The 19,023-nt window shown below is 39.3% G+C and overlaps 3 protein-coding genes across 7 annotated transcripts in view; 2 read left to right on the forward strand and 1 right to left on the reverse strand.

Moving 5' to 3' along the window:
* ATG2B (autophagy related 2B) overlaps positions 1–7,501 on the reverse strand; it is a 45,915-nt gene extending 38,414 nt beyond the window's left edge. For all 3 annotated transcript variants that reach the window (XM_066321829.1, XM_066321830.1, XM_066321828.1), the window contains exons 1-4: positions 6,887–7,501; positions 3,253–3,415; positions 1,395–1,547; positions 415–517 (exon numbers count right to left, since the gene is read on the reverse strand). In XM_066321829.1, the coding sequence (XP_066177926.1) occupies positions 415–517; positions 1,395–1,547; positions 3,253–3,415; positions 6,887–7,048 (581 nt within the window). In that variant the 5' untranslated portion in view covers positions 7,049–7,501. The remainder of the gene's footprint in view (positions 1–414; positions 518–1,394; positions 1,548–3,252; positions 3,416–6,886) is intronic.
* A 135-nt stretch (positions 7,502–7,636) lies between these two features.
* On the forward strand, positions 7,637–11,371 carry GSKIP (GSK3B interacting protein). 3 transcript variants are annotated; one of them, XM_066321831.1, is made up of 3 exons: positions 7,637–7,732; positions 8,622–8,880; positions 9,490–11,371. In XM_066321831.1, the coding sequence occupies exons 2-3, from the start codon at positions 8,623–8,625 to the stop codon at positions 9,649–9,651; spliced, it is 420 nt and encodes a 139-aa protein (XP_066177928.1). In that variant the 5' UTR covers positions 7,637–7,732; position 8,622; the 3' UTR covers positions 9,652–11,371. The 3 variants fall into 3 exon arrangements, with proteins under 3 accessions (XP_066177928.1, XP_066177929.1, XP_066177930.1); XM_066321832.1 differs by having other exon boundaries at positions 7,688–7,838; XM_066321833.1 differs by having other exon boundaries at positions 7,691–7,827.
* A 919-nt stretch (positions 11,372–12,290) lies between these two features.
* The window catches only part of AK7 (adenylate kinase 7), a 28,734-nt gene continuing 22,001 nt past the window's right edge, over positions 12,291–19,023 (forward strand). The window contains exons 1-5 of the mRNA XM_066321834.1: positions 12,291–12,435; positions 12,976–13,152; positions 14,250–14,358; positions 15,305–15,399; positions 16,129–16,239. Coding sequence (XP_066177931.1) covers positions 12,361–12,435; positions 12,976–13,152; positions 14,250–14,358; positions 15,305–15,399; positions 16,129–16,239 — 567 coding nt within the window. The 5' untranslated portion in view covers positions 12,291–12,360. The remainder of the gene's footprint in view (positions 12,436–12,975; positions 13,153–14,249; positions 14,359–15,304; positions 15,400–16,128; positions 16,240–19,023) is intronic.

Below are 19,023 nucleotides of genomic sequence, written 5' to 3' on the forward strand. Positions count from 1 at the left end.
TTTCAGGGTTTGGGATTCTTTTTTCAGGGTTGTAATTTTTTTTTCTAAAAAGATGTGAAGTGCCTTACTCAAAAGGGTCAGTTCGCTTTTCTAACTGCACACATGGTCAACAATATACATTGGCTGTTGAATGTCTGGGTAATGTTATTCACTAATTGCAAAAGTTGATGAAAAGGTATATGAGGACAAAACAACTCTTATAATTTGATAGTTAAATAACTAGCATAAATATGCTTAGCGGAATCTTGAGGGAAGGCAATGCTCACTTAGCATTATAAAAGAGGTGCTCAAGAGTGAATGTCTAACTATATGCTAAGAACGTGTGTGTATGAGTAAAATGTATTTCACAGGAAATGGCAAAAAGTGCCTTGGGAAAAAGATCCACAGATATAAAAATTAATAAAAAAAAATTACCTTTCAACTCTGATTTCAAGTGCAGTTCCACTTTTAGAGTTTTCCGGCACATGTTCTATTCGTAACACAGTATCTAAAAAGGTAACTTTCACTCTTCTCAGAACTTAAAAGAGAAAACAACAACAAAAAAATACAGTGTAGACTATTAAGTCAAATTACTGAATAATTACTTTTGTAATTATATTAAATGGTCTTGGATTTTAAGCTCTCGGTATTTATTTTAGTGGAAATTCAGTTGAGTTTAATAAGGTAACAAGACCTCAAGAGACAATATAAACTCCTATTAAATGACCAATATGTATATCTACAGCATGCAACTACTCTCTTAAGGCTCAGATATTTGAGCAAGCGACAGTTCAAACCAAGTTTTCCTGTAGCTCAGAGTGGATGATCCTCAAGGAAAGCAACACCTTCATTGTTCACCATATGTCTGAACTATTAAGCAGCATATTGCCCCAACTGAGTAGATCTGTCTTTAAATGGGACATTAAACATTTCCCTTAGCTCAGACATTTCTGCAAGGAGGTTCCCCACCACATAATGTGGGCATAAGCCCTTAGTTTTGTCCACTTAGAAAAACCACCTCCAACAAAAAACAGTTTCTGAAGTACTTCTATCAACATGGTGTGATTTTGGAGATCCATACAACGCAACAGGTCAGCTTTGCATAAACACAGCTGAAACAACTTTCTCAATTTCTCCTTCAACAGCATCACTACTAGCAACTGATGAATTACACAGTCATCTTCAAAACTAAGACATGTCCTCCATCAATCCCTCAGGTACAGATTTTTTTTTTTTCCCCACTTCAAAATCAAGATCATTTATCCTGCATTTCTTTTTAGATTTTACAAGCAATGCTAACAAGTGAAAATTAGTCAGCCAAGTTGTGGCAGTTGAGATGCCACTTTGTAAAGCAGACACAACATAAACCAATTAAATCTCAGGTGTTAATTCAGATCTCAGTAATTGATCCATACCTGTTTCAATAGTTTCTGCAAACTTCTCAAGTCCTTCAAAAGGCTGGGACCCTTCTCCTTGTTCATCTGTCAGTTTTTGGCTAAGACACTCTTTTGCAAGTTGCATACTACTGGTCATAAAACTTGACCAGTACATAGGCTCAGAACCAGATGCTGTGGAGTAAATTAAGTCTTAATAAATTAAATTTGAACTTTATGAAACTATAAAGACAAAACAGAGCAATACATTTGGCACATCCAGTGAAGAGTTTCAACGGCTTAATAAGAAGTTATACTCAACAACAAATCAGACTTTACTGCTTTAAAATTAATTGCACTGCTAAGATTCTGGTATTTGAAAACTCAGTATAAACAAGATGAAATCAGGTAATCAACAATATAATCAATTTTCAGCAGTGGTTTAAGTAATTTAAGCAATGAAATAATTTCTGGAGTTCTTTTACAATATTGTTGTAAAAGTAGTGTTGGTATGTTTTTGCAGCCAAAATTGGCAAAATGAAGTCCAATTCTTAAGAATTATTTCAAAGTTTCTTATTCCTCTTGAAACATATCCTGCACAGAGAAACACTAAGCAATGGTTAAAATGCTACCTTAGCATATTTTAACAGGTTTTAAATGCCTAACACAGACGTGACACAGTAAGTAAAACATCATAAAATCCAAAAGCACAGCAGGTATTAAGCTGAACAAGTTTTTCATCAGCCAGATTAACTTAATTGACAATGCAATCCTATCAGCTAATGCCAAGGCCATTGTGAGCAAATACTATAAAACTATGGATTAGAAAAGTTAATCAAATTCAACTATCACACTCCAGTACAGGCAGACAAAAATAAAACTAGCTCAAATACAAATACATTCAACAGGCAAAACATTTCAGTAAAGCATTCAGGTCTGGAAACATCCACATGGCAACAGATATGTGGTAAAAGCAGCACCATGGGGTTTTTTCTACACTATTTGGTCCATTATAAAGCACTGTACATCAAAGAGAGCTAATTGGACACAGGTGAAGAAATAAAAGTTTCTTCCTAATACTACCATTCCTTCAAAGCAATAATCTTACATCAGAAAATAACAGCTTAAAACTTAATACCAGTTAAACAACTAAGGATGAAATGCAAAGTACATGTAAGCAAGGAAGTCATTTAAGGTAACTCACAAAAAATGAGAAATAGGTTTTACACGTTTTGTTCTTCTTTTTATGTTTAAAAAATGTTTTCTTCCACCTTTTCTACACTACGAGAAGGAAACTTAATTAAAATCCTTCAGACATTCAAACGATTTTCACCACTAAAAATACACTATTCTATGTTCCACAGAATTTATGGAAGATTGATGACCAGTAAAAAACTTTATCATCGGGACAATCTACACTAGATCAGTAAAAAGCATCAGGAAACAGACAAGCTAGAAGAACTCAGACAACCCTCTCAGCATCATAATAAAAGTTAGTATGTATTTAGAGTACTTAAAATTCATTATTTCACACTGCAATGGCTATTAAATTGCATTTGTTGTTCTCTAAGTATACAAGAAGATGCATCTTTTAGCCAAAAGTAGACAAAGAAAGCCTGCAAAATCTCCTTCCCACGCTGCCATTTATATAGGCCTGAAACACCTTGGAAGACAGTGTGAACATTATATGCATTACAAGTTATTTATCAGAGTAACAACTAATTGAGTTGACAATCAACTGACAAACACCTGACAGGTTTTTTATTAATTCTCAGTCGTTAATGTATGGAAGCTAAATGTCATTTTAAATAAGGCTAAGAATTGACTATAGCAAGGGTGGACTTTTTACTCTGAAGAACTGTAAAGAGTCTCCTTTTCTAAAACCAAAAAATAAGCCTACCCAGCCTTGGTCTTGGCCTGAAGACCATCTCTAATCCTTTCACTTCTAATGCACAGTTATCCTGCAGCAATGACCCCCACGGGACAGATAAAGAAATTGATTGGATAAATCCATCTGTGACTTCCAGAGGTGCATCAGCAGACTCCAGGATCTCATTAAGACACTAGAAAACAATAAAATAAAATTTAAAAATCATAACGTTTTTTAAAAGGACATCCATAATTTCACATCTAACAAACAAAACACTTTGACACTACTAGAAAACTAATTATACTCAGACAAAAAAAATAGACACTTTCAAGTATTTCAATTCCATTGCAATTTCACACTACCTAGCTTTCAGAATTGATCTGTGGTGGGTGTATAACCTGTATTTTTGCACTATACAAAATATATCTGCTAACTTACTCTTATAAATACTAGAATACTGACAAAAGTTAATCTGTTCTTTCTTTGGCAGTACTTGAAGAAAATTGAAAACAGGCTCAAAGTAAAAGCATAAAAAGTATCTAGTTTCTATGACAGGAGTATTTAATAACATGTAATTTCAGTGTAAAGTTCATCTTTGATTTCTGTGTGACTGTGAAATAACAGACCCAAACAATCCTCTCTTGCTGTGTAACATACTTGCCATTCCTAAATCATATCTTTATAGTGGCATTATAAACACTGCTACCATCGAGTTGCCCAAAGTACCACATCAGCTCTAACGTCGTAATTTAGGATTTTCAAGTTTTCTACAATCCTGAGAAGACTCATTTGTTGCTCTATAAAGGTTTCATTACATCCACACACATGAAACATATTCTTCAGCTAGGCTAATAAAAAAGTGAGTGGTCTGATTTTAAAATGTAGCTAAAACCTAAGTTCTTAAACAAGAAGTATTTAGGCTGCTTTAATGAAACAAATTCCAATCTTATTCACATACCAAATTCAGTGAGTGCAACTTTGCACTCAAGGTAAACAAGACCCTACTAAAGACCTAGGTTGTAATAATACAGTCAAAATAATAACTGGCAAGAAAAAGTGTGGTTTTGACCTTCCTGAGTTTTGAACAAGGTCACTGTTTTTACCTGAGAAAATGCATAAATTCAACATCATAAGTTTTGAAAAAATATAAGGATTCAAAAGTTGTTTGCCATTTTAATTGTATTTAAAAATATATTCTTGTATTATGCTTATAATGATAAATTATACAGAATAAGTTAAAAAGAAAGAAAATTTTCAGAAAGTTACATTCTTAATTCTTACATCTCCAGGTGCAACTTTCCCATCATACTAACTTGTTGCTCTCCTTATGCTCTTAATAACCTTGCTTTTAGAATTTTGTTTGCCTTGCATGTTCAGTTTTTCTAGTTTCTGTTCCAAAGTCCACTCAAGCAGCAGAAAAAGACATCAGCTTTAAAGAAACAGAATCTGAACAGTCCTATTGGGAAATTATCAAGGAATCAAATAATCAACTAAAATACAGTGACACTAAAATGTTATAAAATAAATAATATAAAAGGTAAAGCATATTTGAACTTATATTTAAGAATTATACATGTGTCAATAGCATGAGATAAGGTAAAAAATCATTAAAAATGAAAACTGCATTTTAAAATACCATAGGTTCATTTAAATTTCTTAAACAAATTTAAAATATAGCAAGTAATTTGCTGTAGTAGGAAGTAAGCTAGCTACCATTTTTTGAATAAATCTGACCCAGATGCCTTTTTGCTACCCCTGTGCATGGTGATAAAAAATATTTTAGTACACTGCTTATTATTTTAAAATAGAGATTTACTATCTAAAAGAAAAACAAAAAACACTGAAGCACTCTTGAGCTAAATTGCTTCATAAATAGGCCAGCTGTTCCTGGAAGGAAGTAATTAGAGCATTCCAAGTGAAATTTTAAAACTGAAGCACAGCCTTCACACCAGGACTTGTTTCCACATTATTGACCAACAGTCCAAAAAAGTAGTATTTAATGTATACTAAAATTCAACCACAAACATCATCCACTACATTTTGATTCTTTTCAACAGCCCAGGCCCCAAAAGGCAAAGGTATTATACTAATAGCCCCAAGAATTCCTATATATCTCTACAATGTATAAACACATACAATACTGGCTAAAGTATCTACAGTGCTGTGAGGAACAGAAGTATCCACAAAAATGGATGCCATGTAAATATGTAGTCATCCTGGTGATTCACTGAGACCAAGGTTACAGTGACTAGGGGAAAAAAAAAAGAGCTGTAGTACTTCCGTGACATTTGCTTTTGCAATCTGTCATACATGAGAGTCACGTGCAGAGAACCTCAAACATGTAATTGTTTACAAGAGCAACAGAAAATTCTGATCTACAAATGGGGAAGATCACCTAAGCATTACAGCATATCCATTTAATCACTGTGCGTTCGTTATGCACACTTCATTCAGTACTGGCCCGTAACTGTTTTGTTATTAAGTATTTTACATTTTAAATAACATAACTTTGACTCGCAAAAGTGCCCCATACCCACTAGAGGGCATAACAATTCAATTAAAGCGAGGCAGCCTCACTACAAGCCTTCCACAGTGAAAACAAGCTGCAGACACAGCCAGAAAAGAATAGAAGGAAACAAACAAGCAAACCACAAAAAAAGTCCACACTCAAACACTAGTAACACTGAGCATTTCTGCGAGCGTCCGTCCCCTACCACTTTCAAACATATTTTCACACAAACAACATTAAAAAGCTTTACCTGAAAACATCACAGATTCGTAAGTATTTTAAAATGTACCCTGCATGGCCTAATACTAATACACACTCTAGTAAAAATGTGCTTTGGAAAACACTGAAGCAAAGGACCTAGCTCATCATCTACGGTACCCTGGAAGTCAGTGACTGATTCACTGCAGCGCTTAAGCCTATTCATGACAGACACGCTAACAGGTATGCAGTAACATTGGCAATTAAACTAAGAACCTTTACAAAATATTGCAAACACAGTAATCCAAAGGTCTGTCTCTACAGTAGGCTAGAAATACACGTATCTGTGTACAGACATATACATACAACAAACACATCCCGGGACGAGTGTGACAGGCCGCCTGCTGAGCAAACTCCAGCTGAAATCAGCTTTTTGTCAACAAGTGCCTTCACCACTACAAGACAGGGGGACAATCTTTAGAGACCTACACAGACTAAGCTCAGCATAATACTATCATTAAGAACCGAGACGTCTCCAAGACAAAGACAAAGCACAGACACCACAGGGATTACTTTGTTCTCACCATCTCTAGTAGTCAGTAAACATACTACTCATTAACTACAGGGATTTCTAGCAGTTTCAGCTACACTAGTTCGTTCTCCTTCAAATATCAGCAGCAATTGCCTTCTTTCAGTTTTTGTTTCCTTTCTCATAATTAAAAATCATGCAATAGAAGTGTGGCTAGAAAAACGTAACCGTAATAAATGCCACGATTTTTTTAAAGTGGTACCACATCAGACAACAGTTGCCTGGATTGAATGCTAATTATGGCTGTAACTTTTTGCACAAGAGAGGCTGGGTAGCGAAAATAAAGTGGGTGGCAGCCGGGGGCAGAGCATCAGCTGGTTCCTCAGACACAGCAGGAGCCGAGAGGGTGAAGCGCCAGCATCTCTTACCCACTTATCCAGAGGAACCTGCGTCAAGGAGCCGGTGCCCTGGTAGAGATCCAGGCTGAGCTGTTCCAGGCTGAGCTTCTCCTGCAAGAAGTGGCCGAGGTACCTCTGCAGCAGGTACCTGCAGGCTCTCTTCTTGATGGACTCCGAGAAAGGCCACGGCATGGCGGCTGCACGCCGGGGGCCGCGAGGCCGGGCGGCGGGCCGGGGCCGGGGCCGGGCGGAGAGCGGAGGCGAGAGGGAGCTGAGCGGGGGCCGCCAGGCCAAGCCTCGCCCCTCGCCGAGGTCTACAGCGGCGGCTCCCCGCTGCCGGGCGGCACCGCCGCCGCCCCTCACGCCCCGGCGGGGCGGCACTGCCCGCCCTAGGGCCAAGAGGCGCTGACAGGCAGCTCCATCCTCACTCGGACACCGCCGCCATCTTCTCGGCGGCCGCGGAGGGGCCGCTGCGGCCGCGCTGCGCGGGGAAGGGGCCGGGGTCCGGCGGGCGGGCGGCCCGTCCCCGTCAGCTCAGCGCCGCCGGCGAGAGCGGCCGGGCCGATCGCGGCTGTTCGCCTCCTTCCTCCCGGCGCCCCCCAGCCGACCACCGGCACCGTGACGTGCGGGAAGTGGCGTCCCCGAGCGGAGGAGGCGGGGGCGGAAGCGGGCGCGGAGGGGGCGGCGCGGCCGGAAGGCGTCGCGCAGCCGGTGCCGCCGGGGCCGCCTCTCCGGGGAGCGGCCCGGGAAGCAGCGGGGCGGGCCCTGTCACCGAGCGGGGCGGGCCCTGTCACCGAGCGGGGCGGAGCGGCGCGGAGGGCGCGTCCGGAGCCGTGCGGGGTCGGGCGGCGGAGCCTCGGCCGCACGCCAGAGCCGGTGGGTGCGCTCCTGGGTGCGGTCCGTGGGAGCGGGAGGCTGCGCAGCTCGGTATCCAGCTCCCCGGTTGCTTTCAGCTTCTTCGGCATTTGTTTGTAGGTCGAAGGTGGGATTTGGCAGTAAGCGGTGGGTCCCAGCAGTAATTGTCCCTCATATTGCGGATCCGTGATTGGCAGCCCCCATTTCCTCCTGGCAGCAGTGCTCAGCCACCAGAGCTGTCGGGGCAGCGTCCCGAGGGGCTTTCCCTGCTGCCTCGGGCAGTTCCGCGGGTGTCAGCCGAGCCTCCTGGCCACACTGCTGCTGGCGGGCCGCTGCCGCAGCCGGGGACGGCTGGGGCTGTCCCGTGTTGGCACCAGTCACTCGCGAAGACCAGCAGCCTGTGTTGCTGAAATGTATCGGCACTTGTGCGTAGAAGATGAACGAGTGCCTTATTCTTTATTGATCGCAACAAACAGCTGCCGTTCATTCCTAAAGTCTCTGATAACCTATTTAGTTCACAGACTTTTCTAAGTCTTCCTTAAATTCACCAACAGTAGGTTTCACTTTTTCCAGGCATGACTTGTCTTCCGCCTGCATTCTGGATCAGCAAAGGGCAGAATTAATGACCGCTGAATCGTAACAGAGTTCTTATACCACAGAATACAAATTAACTTGCCTAAGAAAAACTAGCTTCACTGATACTGTTACCAATTCTAAATGTCGGTGTAATCTTCTTCATCTCTTGTTCTGAATATCTTTGGTTCTCTAGACTGTCATTTCATGAGTTACAGGAGTCACTGGATCTCATAGTTTCCTTTTTTTTTTTTTTAATGTAACTTGTGTTTTATGGTGTTAATATATATTGAGCGCAGTGGTATAATTAATCTAAAGTAAATGTTTCTATATGCAGAATGGAGACTGATTACAATCCTATGGAGTTGCCCAATAATACAGGGTTTGAAGAGGATTCTGATTATAGAGACTTCGAAGGAACAGACGTGAAAGATATGAGACTAGAAGCCGAAGCTGTTGTAAATGATGTTTTGTTTGCTGTCAGCAACATGTTTGTGTCAAAAACCCTTCCCTGCGCAGAGGATGTGGCATATATCAATGTGGAAACCAGGGAAAGGAACAGATACTGTCTGGAGCTCACTGAAGCAGGACTCAGGGTAAACTAATTTGTTTATTATTTCTTAAACTTCTTTGTTTTGAACAGTGATCATATTTAAAAGGTGCCTACAGAAATACTTCACTGACAACTATACATATTCCTATTGTACTTTTATGAAAGCCTGATCTACATGTTTTCTTCTAGGAGAGGGAACTTTAGCTAGTTACTTCTAACAAAGTAGGAAAGGAAGTTAATAAAAAACAGGAATTTATTCAAGACACAAAATGGTGAAGATTGACACACCTGTAATAAATTGCTGATTCTATCTTTGAGTGTCTCAGGTACCCGAAGAAGTCAATAATATAACATCTATACAGTTTTTTTTGCTCACCATTTGTAGTTTTTGTACAGACATGTAGATGTGATACTTCTTTTCAAAGGATGTATTTTATTAATATTCTGAGATTTGGACAAAAGGTATTTGAAATTGTCTTAAATACTGTATAACCAGTAAACTCCATAGTAGAAAGCAGAGACTACGATTTAAATCCAGCATTTTTTGTTCTTAGGTTACTGTACTACCCTGACTGGTGAAGTTAAATGTTGTGCTACGTGTGCCAAGGCAATCATCAGCACCGAAATTTAACCACCCAATTCTTTGTTGCAGGTAGTAGCTTATGATTTTGATCAGACTGATGACAGACTACAAACTCCGTATCATGAAACTGTCTACTCCTTGTTGGACTCTCTCAGCCCTGCATATCGAGAGGTGTTTGGAAATGCAATACTACAAAGACTAGAAGCTTTGAAGAAAGAAAGTCAGTCATGATTTACCCAGCTATGAGGAAGATTTAGTGCTAGAAGGAATTCTTAGTATGAATCACTGAGATCTTCCTTACAAACATCTTAAGGTTCATTTCTTGCATTAAAGTCTACTTTGTGCTAGTACATTATTACATAATTTTTATATGTTATAATAAGTATATTATATAACATTTTGCTACCATGGATTTGGATATATTGCAATGTTATTAAAGGCCACTTTGGTAAATAGCAGAAAAAATTCTTAATTTTACTTTTTGTTGTAAATGAGCATGTAAGTTGCTCCATACCATGTTCAAAAACCTTGGTCTCTTTTCCAAGTCTTAGTATTCAAACTAAAAAAATTGAGACTGAATGTTATAGATAAGTAGTAATTCTTTGTGTGTGTGCTTACTGATAATTTTCATGCCTTTCTTTTAAGATAGAAGGTAATTACTTGCTCTACCTAGTTAATGAAAAAATAACTGGAAAACCTCTGCAAAGAATTTCTGCTTGATTTGCTATACATAAATCTGAAAGTTGTCAGCTTTGTAGCTAGAAAGTTGGTTCTTCAACAGTTGAGCATTGCTTACATAGTGGCAGTATCTTGAGTTAAAAGCAAGGCTCAGCATTAATTGATCTGTCCTTGTCTTTGGCAACCAGCAAGCTCCAAATAATACACGAGATGAACTGCTTATATATGAATGTATTGTCTGAACCCTGAATGATTAAGCACAGAATTAATGGGCTACACATTTCCTAAAAATTATGTTATATATGCTATATATATGTACGCTATACCACAACTGTTTAAGAGGCTTGGAAGGCCTGTTTACTATTTTGAATGTGTGTTTACATGATGTACAGGATAGACTCAAGAGTATTTTTGCTTCAGCCTTTACTTTCTATAATACAGTACTTTGGTACTCCCAATTTTCACATTTTCTCCCTCAATTGTACAGTGTCCTCTCCTACTGAATACTAAAGTAAGCACTGTAATGTTAATTGTATTGGTTTGAAACCAAAGGCTACATGAAATTTGCTAAGACTAATACAAGCTGGAAGATATAACTTGTATTTTCTACTGAAAAACTGGTACAACTCTCTTTATAAATCTATTGTTCTGCTGTAACTTTTCAACTATGTACTGGATGGTAGACTTTTTAAAAATCAGAGTTGGGTAGAAATGCTTGTACATTTGAACTGGCATTCTGTGACATTCACACTTTTTGTATTCTTCTATTCTATATTTGTCTGTCTTTATTTAAATAATCCCGCCATTATTCTTCTATGCTTTTGTGACAAGTACATGCAGTAGCTTTTTTGGAGCCACATTTAGGGATTTATTGGTTTTCACAGATTCCAGTGACTTCAGCAGAGCTGTGTTGACTTCTACCTGCTATGGGTTAATCATATCAATGAGACGAGCCTAGTAGAGCTTTTGTAATGGCTTTGGGTTAGCAATGGGCAACTATGACAAGAGAACTGTAATTAGTGCTTCTGTTTTTGAGAGCTTAATTTCACGCTTATTATCTTTTGGGGTTGAAACTTCTGAAACTAGTCCATTGCCCTAGGGTATGCTTCCATGCTCCAAATATTGTTCATAGGCTCTCTTTTGCACACAGGTCTGTGGCACGTGGTTAGTCCTCTGTGAGGAGAATGTACTTTAGCAAATTTATATTTGAATATTTTTCCTTGCAACTGATTTACTTGTTCAATTTCAATTACTAAAGAATTAAATAAGTGGACTGGTGTGTTGTATTATTGTGGGGGGCGGAGCTACTGCTAAGTGGGCAGTGAACAACTGAAGTCATCATAGATGAGTTAGAAAAATCTTCAATAGCTGTCAAGTATTTGGAAAAAGTGGCTGCAAACTTGCATCAGCTGAAACTTTGTCGTGAAAAAGCAAGGTAAGGTACGTGTTTGTAAAGGACTTGGCGTGTTAGAAATCCAAGTGGGAAAATGCCAGAGTCATGGGGTTTGGTTTGGGGTTTTTGGGGGGTGGTTTTTTGTTTGTTTGGGAGGGAATGGATTGTTTGGTTTGTTTTTTTGGAGTTTTGTTTTTGGTTTGGTTTGGTGTTTTGGGGAGGGCGGGTTGTTGTGTTTGGTGGGTTGTTTTTTTTTTTTTTTTTTTTTTTTTGTCTTGGAGACCTTCAAGCCATCATTTTTTGTGATGACTATAAGCATACTTTCAAAAGAGGTATTTTGTAGGTGTTAACAGATAAAAGTTGTGCTATTTCTTAGACTGTAATACAGCAATGTCATTGCACTACTTCGGGGTTACTGAGGATGACCAAAATGCTCTCCCAAGCCCGTCCTGGGCCATTGCTGCCCCTGTGGAGGAACATCTCCGTATCACTGAGGCGGGGGAATTTCAGGAGCTCTCTCCTTCAGCTGCCAGTTGTTTCCATTGTCCGGAGCCCTAAGTGCTGCCGCTGCAGCTGTTCATCTGTGAATCGCCTAAGCAGCCCCAGAGCCTGCCTGCCGTCGGAACGGATGGTACACAACCTAACTAGAATCTGGTTTTGTCTCGGCAGTGCCACACAGCTGTTGTGCGGCCCGGAACGCACCCGGACCGAAGGGCCGCGGCCGCCGCGCGTGTCCCGAGCCGGGTGCCCACGGCGGCTGCGCGCGGCGCGTGAGCTGCCGTGCCGGGGCGGCGCGCCCCCAGCGGCGGCCGGGGGAAGTGCGCCCGCCGCCGGTCGCGGGGCAACGAGCCGCGTCCCGGGCTGCGGCCATGGCCGGGGCGCTGCCGAGCCGCCGCGTCTTCCTCAACCACCTCGACTCTTACTGCGGCCGCAGCATCGGCCAGGTGACCGCGGGGCGGGCCCGCAGCTGCCCCCGGCCGCGGCTTTCTGCCTCAGGCACCTTGTCCCGCCGGGCAGCTCGGGCAGGAGGGCCAGCTGAAATAGCTGCTGAGGAGAGGCACCGGCGCAACTAAAGGGATAGGACGGAGTAAAAATGAGGAGTGAAAATAAAGAGTTAGGAGCAGGAGGTGTGGATAAAGGCGGTGGGGAGAGTTCAGGCAGCAGTGGATGGCTGTGGAGGGCGATAACCAGCTCCCCTGTGAGGTAACCCGTGCCCGAGGGGAGCCGGGCGCGGAGCGGAGCCGTCCAGGGACTCGGCGGCACCTGCGGCTTCGAGGCGTAGGACACGAGTAGAGACAAAACATTTCAGCTGAGGCTGAGCAGTCCCCAAGGTTTTCTCTTCAATGGGAAGCTGTTTCTGAAGCGTGTTGCCAACACCAGGGGCAGGGCTGGTCAGATGGTGCTGGTGCCTTTCGGAGATGACGAGAAGCTGCGTAGGGCTCAATAGATATTTGTATACAAATTACGTGTCTTGTATATTGCAGTATTTAGCCACCTGTGCTGTTGGGGCGACGCTTGAAAGCCAAGATGAAGAAGAGGAGGGAGATGAAAATGGCTCAGATGCTGATTTTCCCAAGGCCTCAGAGGAAGTCTACGAAATAGTGGGTACTCTTTCTAAACCAGAGAGTACTGATCCACTTTTTGCAAGGGAAATATATGCAGTAAGTATGAGTCTGATTTCAGATTGCCTTTAGACAACATTAGAAGTATCGTATGTCACGTAAAATGACCTGCACTAATGAAATGGTCTTTTGTTGGTGCTGGAAGCTGTATATATCTATTTTATTCCTTCTGCTTCCTGCATGTGCCCTGGCTTCCTCTCTTCTAGATCTGACACAGCAAATAGTAAAAGGAAGAAACGCAGACAGAAAATAGATTATGTCTTCTTCATAACTTAAAGAAAAAAAATCTATCTTGTTCATCTACAGCTCTGCCTTCTTTTTCTCTCAAAGCTTATACTTCAAGTATCTCTTGTCCTCTTTTTGTCTCTTATCACCATTTTGAAGGCAGTGGTGCTGGAATCAAAGCTAGTGTCCCTCTTAACTGTTCACTGAAACCACAGCTTTCACTGGCAGCTAATTGAATACTTCCACCTTTGTATAAAGATGTGTATGTCCAGAATTTAATTAACTAATGGAGGCTTGCACTTATGAATGTGATTGCTTATTGCTTGATTTAGTTTTCTGAAACTAGAATTGCCTCTGTCTCAAACTGCTTGTTATAAACTGGTTATTCTTCTTCATATTGAAGAATCTCTTCCAATGTTTGAAAATCTTGATTCAGATGTCTATGCAGCTGAACTGTTCAATGAGGAATTTATGGCTGGTGGTGTTTAGTTTTAACCACTGCTTTTACCCAGTGTTTGCTCAAGTGATACAGACAATCCGCATTTAATAAGAATTACAGGATGCTATTTTGCAAGGAAATGGATATTTTTAAATGTCTTCCCTTTCTAGCAATGGATAGTTGTTTAAAATACCTGGATACGTAGTAGGTATTTTTTGATACTCACAATTGCACTAAAATATGGATTGAAAGTCCATATTTTTCATCTGTGTTAATGTGTACTCTAAATTAGGAATTTCAGTATTTAATTTCCATCTCATCAGCTTGCTGATATCTGACAGATAAAAGTTTGATAACTATCTTATGAATAATTCCAACATCCTACTGTTAGAAAACCACTTTCTATCCAGAAATTGAACTTGAAAAGGATTTTTTTCCCCCTAATGACAGAATTTATCTGTTTTACCCTCAGGTTTCTTCTCGAGAAGTACTGTTAAGCCACTTGCTTGAGTGTGAGATTGTTTTATATAATATCACTGAGGATGCTAGCCAAATTGAGGAGGCAACATGGGCTGCTTCTGGTTAGTATAGCTGTACTTGAACAGAAATTTGGTTTCTATGTGGTCATCACAACTTGCCATAAATGTATAATGAACTTATCAGGGATTCATTGTTCACTTTAATATAAAATTGGGTTCCTTGATGGAGAAGTGTTGCACAAATTATTTGGTTAAATAGCAAGGAACTGTGGAATGAGCTGTCACATTTAGAAGGGAGAGAAGCTGACATGGAATGGTCCAACTCTTTAACTGACACATCTGTGTAGGCAGTAATTTCCCTAAAAAACTGTCAACCATCATCTCATCTATTTGCATTGGGAGGTGGGTAGAATATTTGCTCCTGCGATATTCAAAGAATGTTTAAATATTTTATATAATTATTTTAAGTTTATTTTTCTTAAAAATCCAATAAAAATATTGGTAACAGTCTTTTGGAAACTCTCTTTATTGTTACACCCAAGTTCTAATAAGCAGCTGGAATCCTTTTATGGTGAGAGTGCAATATCATTCTTTATATGGCAGCTAAACTAAATTATGCTTTCCTCTTTATAGTATGAACATAGACAACAGAGTAATTTATGTAACAGAAAATTCATTATCTTGTTTGGTATTAAAATAAACTTTGTTTGCCTTCTGTAGCTTTTTTTTTTTTTTCCTGTCACAAAAACCCCACAATTCTTATTTTGTTTCAGTATTTCAGGAGTCAAGGAAGATGAATCATTTCCTAGTACAGATTGTTTTGTTGGGAATTTTTTCCACACCTACATATTTTGTAATATGTAGGTCTGTGGCAATTATGTCAATTCCCGATAATTTGATTCATTTTATATAAACTCAAAGAGGATTTGCTTAAAAAGACATCCCCATAGAACATTGATATGAGTGTCTATACAAGACCTTTAAATAAAAGCAAAAATACAGGTTGAATAATGCAATTTAAAATAAAATACTTGCTTTCATTTAACAGCTCTACATAACGAAATAAAGACTTTTGCAAAGCAAAAGTTATTCATCCTTATTTCAACAATAATGACCTGGGGAAATACCAAACACCGTGACCCTGTAAGTAATACCAAAGCTTTTTTTTTTTTTAACCAAATGCTGCAATTTAATGAAAAATATTCATTATATTCTATTATACAATATATTTCAGATGGTTACTTCAATGATAGCTAGTAAAGTGAGCAGGTTTTTAGGATTCTTTTACCCTTACTCACTACTTACTGCCAAAATTGCTGGATATAATTCACTGACAGAAAAGTTTAGGCATTGGGCTATAATGATACAGAAAGACATAAGGAGTTGCTTGGTCAAGAGGCAAGACAAATGCTAACCACAATATGCACTGTCTTTCAGTCATTAAAAAAATCCCATGTTAACTGCATATTTAATGAAATACATAATTAAAATAGATACATCTTTATATCAATATATGTGAAGTATTTTCAGGAACCATGTTGGGCACTTTGTAATATGTTATTGCAATTCTCAAATTCAGTTTTACAGAAATAGAGTTTCTCAACCTCATATAATGCTATATATAATAAAAAATAATGTTTTTTTAAAATATGAAAAATAGTTTAAAATCTTTTACTGTGAAATTTGAAACTGAACTAATGACATTTTCAAAATGTTGAAACTCAAGCACCAAATTCAAAACCTTGAAGAATTTCAAATGAAGACAAAGTTAAAACAGATTTCAAAATACTTTTAAAGAACTTCCTTTAACCATCTAGACCTTTAAAAATTGTTCTAAGAAATGCATGTCTGTCACAATTTTTTTCTTCATAGGAAAGTGCTGAGAATCCTTTTAGTGATCATGATTTTCGCAAAAGAAAAGCTCATCCTAATTTTGTGGATTACATAAATGCTGAAAAACACATTTTAAAACTCGGGAAAACTGTATGTATAGAACTCTTCTATTAAAAAGTTGGTTTATGTTCTCATTTTGAGCTTTAGCATAGTAATGGATATGATAAACCATTTGAATAAGTTTTAAGAATATATTGTGGTTTTTATGAATACGAATGATACAAATTCTTATTAAAATATAGCATAGAGAATATAGCATAGAGAATACCATAGTGTCTTTCAAAACCAAAGTGTATGCATAATATAAATCCCTTTTTTTTTTTTTCCTTAGGTAGGGAGTAAATCGTGCTTATCTTAAAAAAATTCTGTTTCTGTGGTTGTACCAGAGACAATCAAAGCTGGGGATCTGTGTGGAAAGATTTGAGGAACATTGCAGAGCAATGGGATATTAGTAATGCTCTAAAGAAAAGCAGCGTATTTAATACCAGCAGCTATGTTAGTTTTGTCTCATTTAAATACTTGGATCTGGCCACACCTATCATGTCCCTGGATAGTTTGTGTTCTTGGAGCAGAGCCTGGCTGACTTTTGTTCCACCCTCTAATTTACTTTAAAATTGTGGCCATAGAGCTGACACAGAATAGCTAAAATATGTTGTCACTTGATATGTTTTAAAATCCCCTCCTTCAGCTTTGCTTGCTTTGGTCTGATTAGACTATTAATCTTACTAAAGAACAGACTATGCCTTTATTTGTACTTAAGAACTATTATTAAATAAATACCAACAGTGGCTCAGGTTACAATTCAGGAAAATGGAAGCTGTTGTCATTAGTGGTGGAGTAGTGAGGAAGTTAGGTAGACAACAAAATACACTGGATGATGAAGGTATCATTTGGTTGTTCTTTTTCTGTGTTAGGAGTCTCCCATAATCAGTATAATTCAATGTCCATCACAGAAATTTATCCAGCTAATAACAGAGTTTATTGTGAAAAGACTTTTCTCTGTTTGGAGCATACATTTGCCATCTTATGCCCTGTTGAGAAAATAGCACTAAAATTATATTCTGTTCTACTCTGGATCTAATAGTACAGATACAAGTAAAGATTTGGTTTACTGCTTGAAAAAGTGGTGGTAAATTGTTTTTTCTTTTACTGTGCTAACATGGATTTATAAGACCATGGGAGAAGTTTCACACTTGTGGTGTTAAAAACGTGAAAATTTTAAACAGCATCCATCAAACCTTGCGTTAACTTCTGCAACCACTTAACAGCCAGATGAATTATTGACTATTTTTTTGAGTAGTCCAAGGCATTGAATCACTACATACCAAAAGTATTTATATAATTAGCTTCTAAGTGTTGGGCTGAACATCTGTTGAGAAGATAGATATGTAGCAGTACGTGATGAAGCAGCTTGAATATTTTCAATACCTATCTGCTGTAGCCCTTTCAAAAGGAGCCCTTTCCCTCCAGAACTCCAGTGTCAGCACCAATGGGTATCATTGACCTTGGATGGTTTCTGTCAGCACTTTGGAACAGGAAGGCTCCAAAGCACCTGTTCCTCCCATGAAATTAGCTTTGGCTTCCTGTGATGGCTGGAGACTTCTGGATTAGTCTTTACTCTTTTCTAAATCCAGTGGTATCTAGGGAACCTACCATCAGTGAAAGAAATTACAGTGTTATTGTTGCCTGTAAAGAACTCAGACACTAGGATTCATCAGTCGTGTCAGGCAGGTAAAAAAGCTCTTGCACCAAGAATAGAAGGTTTTCTAAGCCTTGTTGTGTGTTCAGAGTGCAACTTAATGGAAGTTGTTTCTTAAAGCAATATTCCACCTCTTTTCATTAGAGTACTCGCCTGTTTTTTCATTAAAATTCAGTAACAGTCTGAGAGTTTAAGAGTCTTTGTTTTTTATCACTTGCAGGTTTTTTACCTTTACTTTTGTGGCATCCAGGGCGTTCAGGCTGTGTTGCTTTTCTCGGAAGTTGCAATCTCTGGGGTCCTGCCCAATTCAGAATCCTTGGAGAAATGTCTGCCTATCAAAGGCAGAACAGCTCTTCATCCCCAGCTCTGTTTTCAGTGACATCACAGTTCCCGAATCCATTTAGCCGTGTTTCTCACTTCAATCAATTTACTAGAGCAAAGCAAGCAAACGAGGGTAAAGCAACCACAGCCTAGAACTGACGGTCCCAGCTAGTAAGTGACACCTAGTGGCCTTAATGACCAATACATGAACGTGACATTCCTTACTCGGGACTAAACATGCCGTAAGGAACAGCGACTTGCCTAAGAATTGCCTTATTTTTAAAATTACCTATAGCCAAGTAACGTCAAGTAGTGCCATCCCAATAGGGTGGCTTGTGACACTAAGTAAACTGTTGTTAGAGGAATTGTTAGAGTAACTGTTGTTGGAGAAGCTGTTTTAGAGGTATGTGTTTCGGTGAAATACAGCACTCAGTGCAAAACTGTGGTTTGTCCTCACGTGAGACAGGAGTTAGCACAAGATTCATGGCAGAAAATCCTGTGTTGCATTCTTCTTAAGGGAAATGAGAAATAGCACCTCCTGTACATTCAGAAGAGGCAGGTTTTTCCTGCTAGGAGACAGAAATTACTACATGTCTTCTGGGGCATGTCTGTGGTCTGTCCAGAGCAAGTCCGGGACCTGCTGCTCTTAGCTGTGAACAGTATCTGTCGTGGTATTACCCGAGCAAATGCAGTGTGTGTTAAGATCTGAGTAGTAGGAGATACCTCTCCCAAAATCAAGATGCAAATAAGACCATAAACTGAAGTCAATAATATAGATTTTATTAAACAATGAATGTGAGGTAGGGAGATAGAGAGAAATAAAAAACAGAGGAGAGATATCAAGCAGATGATAG

The sequence above is a fragment of the Sylvia atricapilla genome, chromosome 6 (assembly GCF_009819655.1).
Source record: "Sylvia atricapilla isolate bSylAtr1 chromosome 6, bSylAtr1.pri, whole genome shotgun sequence".
Classification (NCBI taxonomy): Eukaryota; Metazoa; Chordata; class Aves; order Passeriformes; family Sylviidae; genus Sylvia; species Sylvia atricapilla.